At 48.1% G+C, this 15,094-nt stretch overlaps 1 protein-coding gene across 1 annotated transcript in view; it reads left to right on the forward strand.

Annotated features, from left to right (window-relative positions):
- The window catches only part of TRIM62 (tripartite motif containing 62), a 64,671-nt gene extending 49,609 nt beyond the window's left edge, over positions 1–15,062 (forward strand). Inside the window, exons 4-5 of the mRNA XM_043990857.1 lie at positions 534–649; positions 12,717–15,062. Coding sequence (XP_043846792.1) covers positions 534–649; positions 12,717–13,267 — 667 coding nt within the window. The 3' untranslated portion in view covers positions 13,268–15,062. The remainder of the gene's footprint in view (positions 1–533; positions 650–12,716) is intronic.
- Positions 15,063–15,094: the final 32 nt, after the last annotated feature.

A 15,094-nucleotide genomic window follows, 5' to 3' on the forward strand; every position in this document is an offset into this window, starting at 1 on the left:
GAAACCAATATGAGCCATTAACACCTCCAGGTCAGTTCATCACTCTAGTTAGCCAATCACCTAACAAGACCCGAAGGGGATGGGATGAGAGACAAGTGCATTTTTGTTTTTGTTTTTGTTTTTTTGGTGAGGCAATTGGGGTTAAGCGACTTGCCCAAGGTCACACAGCTAGTAAGTGTCAAGTGTCTGAGACTGGATTTGAACTCAGGTCCTTCTGACTCCAGGGCTGGTGCTCTATCCACTGCGCCACCTAGCTGCCCCAACAAATGCATTTTTGATGGGATGGGGGAGAGCGATCTAGACCATGGCACATGCTCCAAGCAGAACTGGGGGGTTTGAGTCCTTGTAGAATGTTTGGACAGTGAGGTTAGGCCCCATGAAAGCTTAGCTTAGGCCTGGACCATCTTAGCTTCTTCCTTCCTTCTCTCCTCCATCCCTGCTTTGTATCCATGCCGTCTTGGGTGGGGCTGCTCTGCAAATTAAATGGGATTAAATGGGAAGCTAGCCCCTAATCCAGAGCACTCTCCTTCCAGGCTCAAAGGGAAGATTCATGAAACAAACCTGACCTATGAAGACTTTCCCACCTCCAAGTACACGGGTCCCTTGCAGTACACCATCTGGAAGTCTCTCTTTCAGGACATCCACCCTGGTAAGGTGCTGCCCAGCTCTCCTTGGGGATGTAGGGGGGCACCTCTTCCTGGGGAGGGGGTGGTGGTGTTTCCCAACTCCCTGCAGGGGGCAGGGAAACTTTGGGGCACTGTTTGGACATAGAGGTGGAAATGGTGCAGCATCCAATGTGAGTGATGCAGAAGGGCCGGGAAGCCACTTCCCACCAAAGGAAGATGCAAGGACAGGTGAGACAGATCTTATCACTGATCAACTGAAGTAGCAAAATCTTCCAGACTGAACAGTGTCATTTTTTTTTGTTTAAATTTCATTTTGTTTTTAATTTCTGAAATAATGATTATTATTAGTGTTATATGGTGTTTTTAAGGTTTATAAAGTGCTTTATATCTTTTATCTGATTTGAGTCTCACAGTGGCCATGGGAGGTGGGTACTATTCTTATCATCCTCAAGTTACAGCAAGAGAAACTGAGGCTAAGGGAAGGTAAGCAACTTGCTGAGGGTCACACAGCTGGTGTCTGAGGTAGATCTCCCTGACTCTGGGCTGAGCACCCTACCCATTGGGACACCCAGCTGCCTCCCAAAAAGGGAGGAAGCTGGGACACACCACACCGGGTTCAAAGTGGATGCCTCCCTTGGAAACATGACAGGAGCAGATGTCATTGTGAGGTTTTCAAACTCATCTGAGGGCCCCAGGGCCGTGCCCTGGGATACCTGTGTGTCCCCTACAGGGTGGGGATCACAGCAGGTACTCAGGAAAGTCTGAGCACACACTGGATTGTTTGTATGTGTTCTGACTCAGAGGCCTGTGGGAATTCAGAGAAAGGGGGCATGGACAGGAACACTTAAATCAGGGAAAGCTTCCTGGTGGAGGAGAGATTTAGATAGAGGAAAATGAAAAGACCGCTTCAGGTAAAAGGAACCATGTGAGTGAAGGCCTAGAACTAGCATGGGACAAGGCATCATCACCTTCCCCACTACCTGTGGACACAGAATAGCTACAATCAGTAATTCACAGTCATACTTTAAGAGCATTTCACAAACCAGTTAAATGGCAGTGGGCAGGGGAAATGGTGACTGTGGGGGGAAAGCACTACTCCTATTTCTTCATGGAAATTGAACTCTCTCCCCCCAAAAGGCGATGAGAGCATCTAGCTAGCCTCAGTGAATTTGTGTCACGAGGCGAGGATGAACTTCATCCTCAGTTCTCGAAAGAACTGAGGGTTATGACTGCAGGGCCACCGACTTTGGAAAGCATGGTCAAGAAAGCATGGTCAAGAGAACGTGCTCTAGGGGCAGCTAGGTGGCGCAGTGGATAGAGCACCAACCCTGGATTCAGGAGTACCTGAGTTCAAATCTGGCCTCAGACACTTGACACTTACTAGCTGTGTGACCCTGGGCAAGTCACTTAACCCCAATTGCCCCGGAAAAAAAAAAGAGAGAGAGAGAGAACATGCTCTAGGTGGATGTGCTCCCAATTTCCTATTGGCCATTTTAATTTTATGGTTTCAGAAATAGAAATTATTTACTTTTTTGCTGGGCAAGTCATTTCCCTTACCTGAACCTTAGTTTTCTCATCTGTAAAATGGGGCTAAGACTTGGCCTGGCTTCTTGTGCTCTGTACCTTCTGTTATCTGATTGTAACCCTGCAGCGATGCTGTGTGTGAGGAAAGTAAAGTCAGTATTATCCTCATTTTTACAGGTAAAGAGACTGAATCCAAGGCCAAGGGAGAGGCATCACAGTGTGATAAACATTGTTGGATTTTCAGTCAGGGGAGCTGGGTTGAAGTCTCAGTTCTGCTGCTTACCTCTGTGACTTTGGACAAGCCATTTCCCCCTCTCTGTGCCTCAGTTCCCCCATTTGTAAAACCAGGGGGTTGGTCCCTCAGGCTTTTTCCACTCTGAATTGGTGATCCAACAATCCAGTGATTCATTGGGAGTCTCACAGTTGGGTGATGAGAAAGGTAGAACTAAAACCTGAGTTTGCTGAGACTTGCCCAAGGTCACACAGGTCATGAGTCTCATGGGAGGGATCTGAAGCCAACCCTTTTCCTTTGACTTCAAAGCTGGGTTCCTTCTTCAGAAGGAGAAAGGCCCATGGGCCCTGCCCCGGATCATAAGTCCCAGGCTGAAGCCACAGTCGTCATGGGCCAGTTGTCAGGCCTGTCTTATTCATCCTGGCTCATTGCCCAGCCTGCACTGAGTGAGATTCCCAGGGTCACAGGGCCCTGTGATGAAAGAACTATATTGTTAGTGGTGAAATTACTCTCCAAGGAGCATCATCAACTTAGGCCTATAGGGACATGGGCAGATGCAGACATTCAGTCATAGACGACTGTCAGTGCCGGGCAAGGCCTTAGAACCCCAAATGTCAAAGCTGGGGGGAGTTTAGAACATAGAATGTCAGCACTGGGAGTGACCTTAGAACCCAGAATGTCAAAGCTGGGAGGAGTCTTAGAACCCAGAATGACAGGGGCAGCTAGGTGGCGCAGTGGATAAAGCACTGGTCCTGGATTCAGGAGTACCTGAGTTCAAATCCAGCCTCAGACACTTGACACTTAGTAGCTGTGTGACCCTGGGCAAGTCACTTAACCCTCATTGCCCCACCAAAAAAAGAACACAGAATGTCAGAGCTGGGAGGGGTCTCAGACCCTGAATATCCGAGGTGGAAGGGACCTAAGAACTTATGTCACAAATGGTAGGGACATGGGGGCAGCTAGGTGGTGTGGTGGATAGAGCGCCGGCCCTGGGTTCAGGAGGACCTGAGTTCAAATCTGGCCTTAGACGCTTGACACTTACTAGTTGTATGACCCTGGGCAAGTCACTTAACCCTCATTACCCTGCACAAATAAACAAACAAACAAAAAACAAATGGTAGGGACCTTAGACCATAGCATGGCACAGCTAAAAGAAACTTTAGAAACTGTATATTCCAAGCCCTTGTTTTTCAAAGAAAGAAAATAAGGTTCATTCACCCAAGAAATACTCACTGAGGATTATAGCGTGAGCACTTCCACAGTGGCTAGGTACAAGGATGTACGTTGTTGGGAAGTACACCTGGGAGGATGGGTATCCTGGGAGCGGAGGATTTCTGTGGCTCACCTGTGAAAGCTCTCGTGGGCTGCCTGGAGTCACTGCCTTCCTTTCCTTTGTTTTCAGCCTCTGGCATTGCCCAAACTTTCACCCCCTCCCCCTCTTTGCCTATCTTGGCAGTTTCCCAGCAGGTCTCCAGGCTCTCCCAAGCTTTAGTCCATTTTATGATTTTGGACAGGTCAGGTGGAATAATCTTCCTTGGGCTCCTTGCTCAAGGCAGTGTGCTATAATGAACACAGTTATGAGCCCCGGAGTCAAGATGAGTCTGAGTCTGAGTCTTGCTTTTGTGTGACCCACAAGCTAGCCACTTTCCGTCTCTGCTCCTCAGTTTCCCTGTCTGTAAAATGAAGACAGAGACGTGTAGTATCGACCTCACTGGGTCATCACAAAGCCTCAGTGTGCGCTACACAAAAAAAAGGGCTTTGTAAACTTCCAGGCTTTATAGAAATGTCACGTCAACAAGCAAGCCTTTATTAAGCACCTGCTGTATACCAGTCAGCACTCCACTCCTTGCTCAAGAGCCAATTGTGGCACCCTGATCCAGACCCTTCCAAGCCTTCTACAAGACTTGTTAGGCTCAGCTCTCTTAACTCTTCCTGGGGGGCAGCTAGGTGGTGCAGTGGATAGAGCACCGGCCCAGGAGTCAGGAGTACCTGAGTTCAAATCCAGCCTCAGACACTTAACAGTTACTAGCTGTGTGACCCTGGGCAAGTCACTTAACCCCCATTGCCTCACTAAAAAAAAAAAATTTTAATTAAAAAAATTAACTCTTCCTGGTATGGCCAACCTAGGCTGCTGGCCACCCTCCTTTCCACACCATTTGTTTGTAGGTACTCCTCCATAAAGACCCGAAAAACGCCTGTTCCTCTCCTTCCTGTGAATCCCTGTTCGTCCCTCCCTTCTGCAGACTCGCCTATTCTGGGAAGCCTTCCCTGATTATCCCCATCTCACACTGATTCCTCATTTACTCTTCAGTCCCTTGGCACTGCTTGAATTATTTTAATTGGCTTTTGTTTGCATGTTGCTTTGCAAGTGTTTACTTCTGTGTGAGAGACATTTCCCCAAGTAGGATGTAAGTAATCCAAGAATGAGCCTCCTGTTTCTAGAGGGAGACTGCAGAGGAAGCCTGGATTCTGGAGATGCTCCAGAGGAAGGTTCTGTCTCCATCTTTCCTGGGCCCCTGAGAGAGGGGTCCCTGTGTGTCTGACAGAATAAGGCAGCAGCCCCTGTGGGGGCTCCTCTAGACCACAGGAGCCCTTTCTGAGACTTTTGCTTCCCTTTCCTGTTGTAGCCACTGGTCACCTAAATCTCCTTGCTCTCGATGCTGAAATTTGCATCTGTTGGACTCCAGTCCAATCCAAGAAGCATCTGTCGAACACCTGGTGTTTGCGTGCCAGCCGCAGCGTTAGCCACCGGGGAGTAAAAAGACAAAAATGAAGCTTCCCTGCATTTAATGAGTTTCTGTCCTACTGGGGTGGGGGCAGGGGAGAGGCTGCACAGGGAAAAGGCAGCATTTAACCAGAGAAGTATAGAGACGATCATTTGAGGAAGAGGAGGAGAGAGAGCATCGGTGACTAAGGAAACCAGAGACGTCCTGCCTTAGGAGCTCTCACACTAGTCGATCTTTGAAGGAAGCAAAGAATGCTAAGAGATGGAGGTGAAGAGTGGGGCCAGTCTGTGTAAAGGCATGGCCATCGTGCCAAGTTTGGGGATTTCAACTGGTCGATTACTGCTGTTTTTGTAGGACTGAAGAGTGAGAGGCAGTGGGCTACAGTAGAAAGACCCCTGGAGCAGGGCTTGATTCCTCACTCAGCTAACTGCATTCATTGTCTGCGTGCCCTTCAGCAAGTCACTTCTTTCTGGGCCTCACTTTCTTCATCTGTAAAATGGCAGGGTTGATCTAGATCAGGGTCTCTTAACCTGGGGTCTCCAAACGCCCAAGGGGGTCTGTGAAAAGATTTCAGTTCTGTGGACTTGGTTGGGGGAAGAAACCACACCTTCATTTTCACTGTCCTTCAGCTTTCTTTGTAATGCTAGACATTTTATTTTGTGCGTTGAAAACATGATTCTGAGAAGGGAGGGGTCCGTGGGCATCACCAGACACTGCCCCGGGGGTCCAGGACACAGAAGCAAGTGAAGGACCCCTAGACTATATGGTCCCTGAGAGCCCTTCCAGCTCCATCTGTCTGTGCCTGTAAGCCATAAGGGAAGTAACAAAGTAGGAGAAATGGCCTTGGTTCAGTGGGCAAGGGTCAGAATTGTGCTTAAAGTTGGAATCATCTAAACCAATCCCCACATTTTCTGGTTGAGGATTCTGAGACCCAGAGAAGTTAAGTGAACTTCTTGTGGTCACATCATACAGTCAGTAAACATTTATCAAGTGCCTACTGTGTACCTGGGAGTGTGCTAAGGACTGGGGATACAAAAAGAGACGAAAGACAGTGCCTGCCCTCAAGGAGCTTATAATCTAATGGGTACATGTTATTGTTTGTCCTTCGTTCCCAAAGAGGACCATGACATCGAGGTGTCATGACTTGCAGTAAATTGGATTTAAGTTGGGGAGGGCTGTGCAAGGTCACCAGCCTCACTCTCTCCTCCAGAGCCATCTGGGTCCTGTGGCAAGATATAGATCAGGGGAGATGACCTCAGATGCAGTGGGAGACTTTGGCCTTTTTAACCTAAGGTCTTTCTCAGGTCTCAGTTTGTCTGAAGCAACACCCATTCAGTGATTAAAGCTATGTAAGAAAGGAGTCAAAGAATGGCCTCTTTTACCTAGTCATGAATGAATGAATGAATGAATGAATGAATGAATGAATGAATGAATGATGGGTAGATACGTTGTAAGTAGTGGAGCCAGGATTTACAAGCAGGACAGAGGATCATAGATTTAGAGCTAAAAGGGCCATCTAGTCCAACATCTCCCCCCCCCCATTTTATAGATGAGGAAACTGAGGCTCAGAGATCATAAGTGATTTACCCAGGGTCACACAGCTATTAAGCATCAGAACTCAGGGCTTTTTGACTTCAATTCCAGTGCTCTATCCACCATGTTGCATTGCCTCCCATTAATGGGGAAGACAAAAAAAAGTTAGAGGCCAAAGGGAAGAAGAAAATGCTACAGATTCAGGCAAGATATGGGAATAAGTAATAATAATGGCCAACATTTCCATGGCACTAACAATGTGCCAGGTACCATGATGTATACATGGTACTTACTTGAGAACAAATATCAAGTCTTGTACCAGACACAGGAATAGTGTCTCTTCCTGGAGCCTAACAGATACCTGATGGAGACAACTAATAGAATGCGCCCTCATGAAGCCTTCCCAGGAACCTCCCCTCCCAAGTTGGAAATAATCTTTTGAGAATCCTTGAGTCAGCCTGAAAGTCTCAGGACCCAAGTTGTTCACAGAATCTTGGGATCTCAAGGTTGGAAAGGACCTTAGAAATCATCTAATGTAACCCACAATTGGGCAGGAATGCTGAAAAGTTGGATGGACATTGAGGTTACCTGGGATGACAGCAGGAGACTGGGTGAAGAGGAACCATGAGCCAGGATCTGAAGGCAGCAGGGATGGTGGGAAGGTCATAGAGGGTGGTAAATGACAACGGAGAAAGGGGAGTAAGTGCATGGTGTGAACCTGAAAAGAGGAGCATGTTAGTGACTGGTTGTTGTGCATCGTGCTCAGAGAAGACCAAAATGACACCACTATGTTGGGGTCAGGGTAGAGTGTAGCAGACTGACTGATCACACCAGTATGAACTTGGAAGGCTCTGCCACAGGTCGAGCATAAATAGTCCTTAGGAACATTTGGAGTGGAGATGTCTCTAGATGTGAGCTTCTCGCCTTTCTTTCGAGCTACTGCAATTCTGCTTTGCTCATAAAGCACAGCGCCATCTTTGATGCGAGCATGCCGTGCTCTCCCATGTCTCACGATGGATCCCAAGGTTCTTCAGAGAGACGGTGTCCTTGTATCACTTGTTCTGACCTCTGTGTGAGTACGTTGGTGACATATGAGTGGTTTGGAAGTGGCCCTGGCAAGGAAGAAGTAGGCTGAGCTTAGCACCTCCAGCTGTTAGCCCAGTGCCTGGCATAAAGCGGGCAATTAATAAGCACTTGTCTACTTGACTTGACCTCACTCTCCTCCTGCTGAGCCAGCAATGTGGGAGGTGGCCAAGGATGTGGTATCATCCAGTAAGCCCCCATATTTCCTAACCTAACTCCGTCTTTCTTCCCCCTCCCGGTCCTCCCTGCTGCCCCAATTTGCCCATTAAAATGCTGATGTGCCAGGGACTCTCAGGGTCAGACGAAGTTCCATCCACTTCAAGAGATGCTTCTGTTTCCCATACTGCCTCCGACCCGACTCGGCAAGCCAGGGAACAAAGAGCATTTAGTCCCTTACTGAACAGTCTCTGGGGGCCCGGCCTTCATCAGCTCCGGGCAAGAATTCCTCAGCAGCTTGGAATGCTGCAGAGAAGTTCGATTTTGTCCCACAGGATGTGGGGAGCCTGGAAAGCATTTTCTGATGACTGGGACGTTTTCCAACTTTGCTAACAATCTCTGAGTTCTGGGGAGAGGCTACACCCAGGGCCCCTGAAGACTGTCCAGAGGAGAGTTGGCATATTAAAGGCACACAGCAGGCGCCTAATAAATGCCCATTGCCTTGCCATTTTATAGAAATATGGTAGTCTCGGGAACAAACAGGTTACCATGGCAGATTTTTTTTTTTAGTAAGGGGGCTGGTAAACAGCTGAAGGCATCTAAACATCAGCTCATCTACTGTGGAATACTGCACTGATTTGGGGAAATGTGGGCCAGAGGGCACAGTTGTTGTCAGCTAGGTCTGTCACCTCCTGACAGAGAAGCAGACACGTTTATTACTTGGGGGGAGGGGGATGACTCCTAATAGCAATGATAACACCACCACCTTACCTTTGTATATAGTCAGTCTCCAAGAAACACAAAAACACATCACAGTTTCTAACGCGTGAATCCTCACCTCAACTCAGGAAGGGGGAAAAAAAAGAGCTGGAGCAAGGATTCTTCTAAAAATAAAAAACTGAGGCTCAGGAAAACCAGGGCCGGTGTTTTTTTTTTTTTTATGGAACTATAGCAGGAGAAGAGAAACCAGCAGATGAGAGAGAATTGTGTTTTTGTTTATCCTTCTGTTGATTTAATGCTGCCTTTACCCTGGACGAGTGTTCCCAGACCGAGAAAGAGTGTTCACTGAGGCTGCTTTTTGGTGTGAAATGCAAAACTCACAAAAATCAAATTTACTTATGTAATATAAGCACTTTAATATTGGTCACGGTCAAGGAATGAATGAATGAAAGTATTCATTAAGCATTTACTGGGTGCCAGGAAGAAACTTATTTAAACAAATGGCTCCCAGTGGTAAACAGACATGTAAATGGAGGTCCAACTCTAGTAAGGACTGTTATGGACTTAGCCACGACACATATCTTTTTTTAGGACACAGCAATCAGTTCTTGACTATCTGTGTCGAGGAAGAGCAGTAGAAATAATAACAATAAATAATAATGGCAAGCGTGTGTGGGGGGCTTTAAGGTTTGCAAAGCACTTTACATGTGTTATATAATTTGATCCTCACAACAACCCTGCATAGTAGATTATCATCATCCCTATTTTGCAGCTGGGGAAACTGAGGCAGATAAGTGACTTGCCCAAGGTCACACAGCTAATATGTGTCTGGGGCCAGACTTGAACTCAGAAAGATGAGTCTTCCTGACTCCAGGCCCAGTGCTAATATCCACAACACCACCCAATCTGACTCCTTTGAAATGGAAGCTGAGTCACAGTCACAGTCACAGCCCAGGCTTTTTGTTGTTGTTTATTTGTTTTTTAAGAAGACAGGCTATGGCTCCAATCCAAGTGAGTGATATTCCATCATGCCCCAGGGAGCACTCCACTGCTGGGCAGCAGGGCCAGCCCCACTGGCTTTCCCATCAAAGTCTTCACCCCCTCTCACTCACGGCTCCTTCCCCATGCATACTGAGAATGGAATGCATCCCCTCTGAGACCGGAGTCAAGCCCTGGTCTAAACAAAGCTCACTAACAACTCGTGTCACCTTGAACAAGTCGATCCCCTTCCTTGGCCTTGGATCCTTCCTCTGTAAACTACAGGGAGTAGGACTGGATGACCTCTGCATTCCCTTCCATCTTCAGGTCTATGTACTATAAAAGCATGCACACGCACTCGCTCGTGCTCTCTCTCTCTCCTTATTTGATAAAAAATGTTTCATTTTTACATCATATTAGTTCATAGACATATTCTCTTTTTTACCATCTCATCCCTCTTGTAACAGGGAAAAACAGGGGGCGGGCAGCTAGTTGGCACAGTAGATAAAGCACTGGCCTTGGATTCAGGAGGACCTGAGTTCAAATCCAGCCTCAGATACTTGACACTTACTGGCTGTGTGACCCTGGGCAAGTCACTTAACCCTTATTGACCCGAAAACCCAAAAACAAAACCAGAGAGAAACAATCCAGCAAAACCAACAATGACAGCATATGTAACATTCCACATCCATAGGCTGCCACCTCTCTTCTAAAAGAAGGGTGATCTATTCTCCAGAGCCAAGATTGGTTATCACAACAACCATCTGTATTCATTTTAGTTTCATCCTCTTCACATTATTATAGTCATTGTCAAATCAAATCAATAAGCATTTATTAAACACCTACTATGGCACTATGCTAAGTGCTGGAGATGCAAAGAAAGGCAAAAAGCAATCCCTGCCCTCAAGGAGCTCACAGTCTAATGGGAGAGACAACATATAAACAACCATGCACAAAAAGATATGCATAGAAAAATCAGAGATTATCTCAGAGTGATGGCATTAGCATGAAGGGGGATGAGGAAAAACCTTTCTATCTGGGATTTGAAGGGAGCCGGGAAGCCAAGAGGTGGAGATGAGAAGGGGGAGCATTCCAGGAAGGGGGGGACAGCCAGAGAGAAGGCAGAGAGTGAGGAACAGCAAGGAGCATCATTGGATCAAAGACTCCCTAGAAGGGGAGTGAGGTGTAAGAAGACTGGAGAGGTTGGGGGGAGGGAGGTTATCGATGGCTTTAAAAGCCAAACACAGGAGTTTGTATTTGATCCAGGAAGCCGTAGGGGACCCCTGGGGTTTATCGAAAAAGGGGGTGATGTGGTCAGATGTATGCTTAGGAAAATCAATTTTCGACAGCTGAATGGAAGACGGACCACAGTGGGGAGACCAAGCAGCAAGCTCTCAGACTAGACCAGACAGGAGGCAATAAGGGCCCCTTACTAGTGGGTGGCAATGCCAAAGGAAAGAAGCGGGCAGATAAGAGTGATTAGGTAGGAGGGGTGAGAGAGAGTGAGGGGTTGTGTGTAACACCTAGGATGTTAGCCTGGGTGACCTGGAGCATGATGGTACCCTCTACAATAAGAGCCGGTTAAGAAGAGGAGAATTAGGAGTAGGGGGTGGGGAGAAATGAGTTCATTTTAGACGAGTTGAGTTTAAGATCAGTCAGTCAACATTTATTAAGAGCTTACTGTGTGGGGGGAAAAAAGAGCTTACTGTGTTCCAGGCACTGTTCTAAGCATTGGGGTTACAAAAAGAGTCACAAGACAGCCCCTGTCCTCAAGGAGTTTACAATCTGTGGGACATCCAGTCTGAGATGTCCAATGGGTAGTTGGAGATTCAAGACTAGAGAGAGGTTAGGGCTGGATAAGTAGATCTGAGACTCATCAGCATAGAGATGATCATTTAATCCATAGGAGCTAATGAGATCACCAAACAAAATAGTATCAAGGGAGAAGAGAAGAGGGCCCAGGACAGAGCCCAGGAGGACTCCCACAGTTTGTGGGCATGATCTGAATGAAGATCTAGCAGAGGAGACCAAGGAGTGGTCAGACAGGAAGGAGGAGAAAGAACCAGGAAAGAGCCATGTGACAAAAACCTGGAGAAGAGAATGGGGGGGAGGGGGAGAAAGTAATCTGATTGTCAGTGTCAGAATCCGAACAGAGGTCAAGATGTGTATAGAGGGAAAGTCTTTGGGTGTTAAGAGATCTCTGGATCTCTGGATCTCTGGAGAGGGTGGTTTCAGTTGCTTGATGAGGTTGGAAACCAGGCCATAGAGTTTTTTTTTTTTTTTTTTTTGGTGAGGCAATTGGGGTTAAGTGATTTGTCCAGAGTCATACAGCTAGTAAGTGTGTCTGTGGTCGGATTTGAACTCAGGTCCTCCTGAATCCAGGGCTGGTGCTCTATCCACTGTACCACCTAACTGCCCCTAGGCCATAGAGAATTAAGAAAGAGGACAGGAAGTAGAGGCACCAAAAGGAAAGCCATAAGACAGGATGGGAGAGGGATTGGGGTGGGGATGGGTGGGTCAAGTGCAGGGTGCATCAGTTGCTCTTCTGGTTTTGCTTATTTTGCTCTGTGCTCCTCAGCCATCTTTTCTGATATTTCTCTGAATTCCTCATATCTGTTATCTCTTGTGGAGCAATAATATTCTGTTACATTCACATACCAGAGTTTGAATTTGTTCAGCCAGTCCCCATTTAATGGACACCAACTTTGTTCCCAAGCACAAAAAATTTTTTTGCAGTTAATATTTTGATATACACGGGTTTTTTTGCTTCCTGTCTCTGGCCTCCTTGGGCATATGTTCAGTAGTAAGATCTCTAGCCTCTTCTCTTTATTCCTCTTGCTGACTTAATTAAGTGTTTTGGTTTTAAAATGGCCTTTCCTCCCAGCCTTGGACCCTTCTCGGGTTCCAGGTTCCATACAATGGAAAAAGTATCTAGCAGAATTAATCAATTTCCACAAGGTGAGGAAAGCAAGCTACCAAGCTAGCTTACAATATGTCACCCAGCCTGTTCTGCATAGAAGTTAAGAATGAAGGTTGTCCGCAGTCAAGGGCTGTGTGGTCACGGTTACAGATGCGTGACCCGTCTTGGTCAGGAGAGCTGGATCCGTTCCCTCATGGCCTCTCTCCTTCCTTCCACAGTCCCAGCTGCTCTTACGTTGGATCCTGTCACTGCCCATCAGCGACTCATCCTGTCAGACGACTGCACGATTGTAGCCTATGGGAACCTCCACCCCCAGCCCCTGCAGGACTCCCCCAAGCGCTTCGATGTGGAGGTGTCCGTGTTGGGCTCAGAGGCGTTCGGCAGCGGCGTCCACTATTGGGAGGTGGTGGTGTCAGAAAAGACCCAGTGGATGATTGGGCTGGCTCACGAGGCTGTCAGCCGCAAGGGCAGTATCCAGATCCAGCCAAGCCGCGGCTTTTACTGCATCGTCATGCACGATGGCAACCAGTACAGCGCCTGTACGGAGCCCTGGACCCGGCTCAATGTCAAGAACAAACTGGAGAAGGTGGGCGTCTTCTTGGACTATGACAAGGGACTCCTCATCTTCTACAACGCGGACGACATGTCGTGGCTATACACCTTCCGGGAGAAGTTTCCCGGGAAGCTGTGCTCCTACTTCAGCCCTGGTCAGAGCCATGCCAATGGCAAGAACGTGCAGCCTCTGCGCATTAACACGGTGCGCATTTAGCAACCGCTGCCCTGGGGGCGTGGACAAGCAGACCTTGGGGCTGGGAAGGAGGGGTGGAGCGTTGCCTTCCTGAGACGGCCTCATCGCGGCTTCCTCCCCTGGTCTGTGGGATCCCTTTGCCATCCACCCGTGCTGGCGCCTCTGCTGATGGGGCCTTGCTGGGCGGCGGCCGCCCCAGTGATCTGCAGCCTCCGGGAGCTGGAGAAGTCGCTTCTCCCCGGACAACTTGAGGCTTGCCCATGACCGGTGCGGGGATCAGATATTTCCCCTAGTCTCTGATTCTGATCCCCATTTGGCCAGTGGCCTGTACTGACCCCCTAGGTGGAGACGGGGATTTCTCAAGGCCTGAGGGCTCCATCCTCCCTCCCCTTTCCCCAGATTGCTGAGCAATGTTTTTCCTCTTATTTTTCCACGGACTATGCACATTGTAGTTCTCACAGCAGCTCAGAGCAGCAGCCCCTCGTGATCATCCGCTGCGGGTTCCCTTGGTGCTAGTGTCTTTCTCAAGCACGAGGGTACAACAACACAGTGCCTCATGGGAGCGAGAGCCCTTCAGGAGCCCTCTCAGTGCCAGCCCCTTGAAGGAAGACACAAGTGGTTTAGTCTTGGTAGGCGGGAGTACATGGATCCCCTGTCCCAGCCTCAGAGATTTTAGAGGATGATACGGGCTTAGGAAGGGAAGGAGGTGGGGCCAGAGGGACTATCTGGGGATGTAGGCATGCCATTGTGGGAAGGGACAGGATTGCAGGAGCAAGGACATTAGCTCTGAGTGTAGGACTGCTTCTTCACTGAGAAGTCAGCCTGACCCTAAGCTTGGCTTTTCAAATGGAACTTAGAGATGAGGATAAGGCATAGGAAAAGGGGCTTTGGGGGAGCAGATATCTTTCTATTGAAGGCTTGGTGCCCAAATCAAGGACTCTCATTAAGTGGCCAGCAATAAGAAAAGAAGCCTTGGGATGAGTCCCAGGCCCCACCCTGGTGAAATCAATGACTTGTAGCCTGGCCTAGGCCATGCATCACATATCCCTACAAGACCCCAGAGCTTTTGGCTTTGGCTGGGAGGGTCAAAGGACTTCCGAGACTGATGTTTGGTAGCTGATTTTGCATGACTCAGAGGAGGTCCACTTCAGGAAAGGAAGGATCCTCCATCAATATCTAAACTTCACGACTGTTGGAAGCGGGCCTAAGCCTTCCTTGTTCTCCCTAGCTCAAATCACACTACCCAAGGCAGCTCTGAATTCTCAGGGAGAAAAGGGGGCTGCTCTACCCCCTGAGTCAAAATGGAGATTTCCTTCTTCTCCCTGCCCCCTGAAGCTGTTTCTAGCTGTGACCACAACCCCTGGTTGCCCAGTTAGTCATTTCAGGGCCAGATCCTTTCAGGCAAATTTGAGATCCGTTCTCAAATCACCGGTATTCACAAAGTGAGACCAGGAGTTGAAACATCTTAGCTCATGGGTAAAACAACAATCGTGGCATAGCTCAGAGCTCCCATATCCTCAACCCAGTGTGCCTAATAGTCAGCAGGGCCACTTGGTTTCCTTGAGACCCCAGGGCAGCAATGGAACTATGGAGTGGAATGGGGATTCTCAGGGGGTTCCCCAGTGGAAGGAGCTGTTCTGGAGGGACACAGTTGGGGAAACTGGGCCCAGTGCCTGTACAACCTCTCTCTCCTTCCCCTCATTCTTTGATCCTCCTCACTCCCCAGAATGCAATATTTATAATAAAAAAGAAGGAAAAGGAAAAAAAGGTTACTATATCCTCTTTGTGACTAATGGCGCATTTGTACCATGTTAAATTAAAGTTATGGGATGTTATGGTTTGTTTTCC

The sequence above is a fragment of the Dromiciops gliroides genome, chromosome 3 (genome assembly GCF_019393635.1).
Source record: "Dromiciops gliroides isolate mDroGli1 chromosome 3, mDroGli1.pri, whole genome shotgun sequence".
NCBI classification, from domain to species: domain Eukaryota; kingdom Metazoa; phylum Chordata; class Mammalia; order Microbiotheria; family Microbiotheriidae; genus Dromiciops; species Dromiciops gliroides.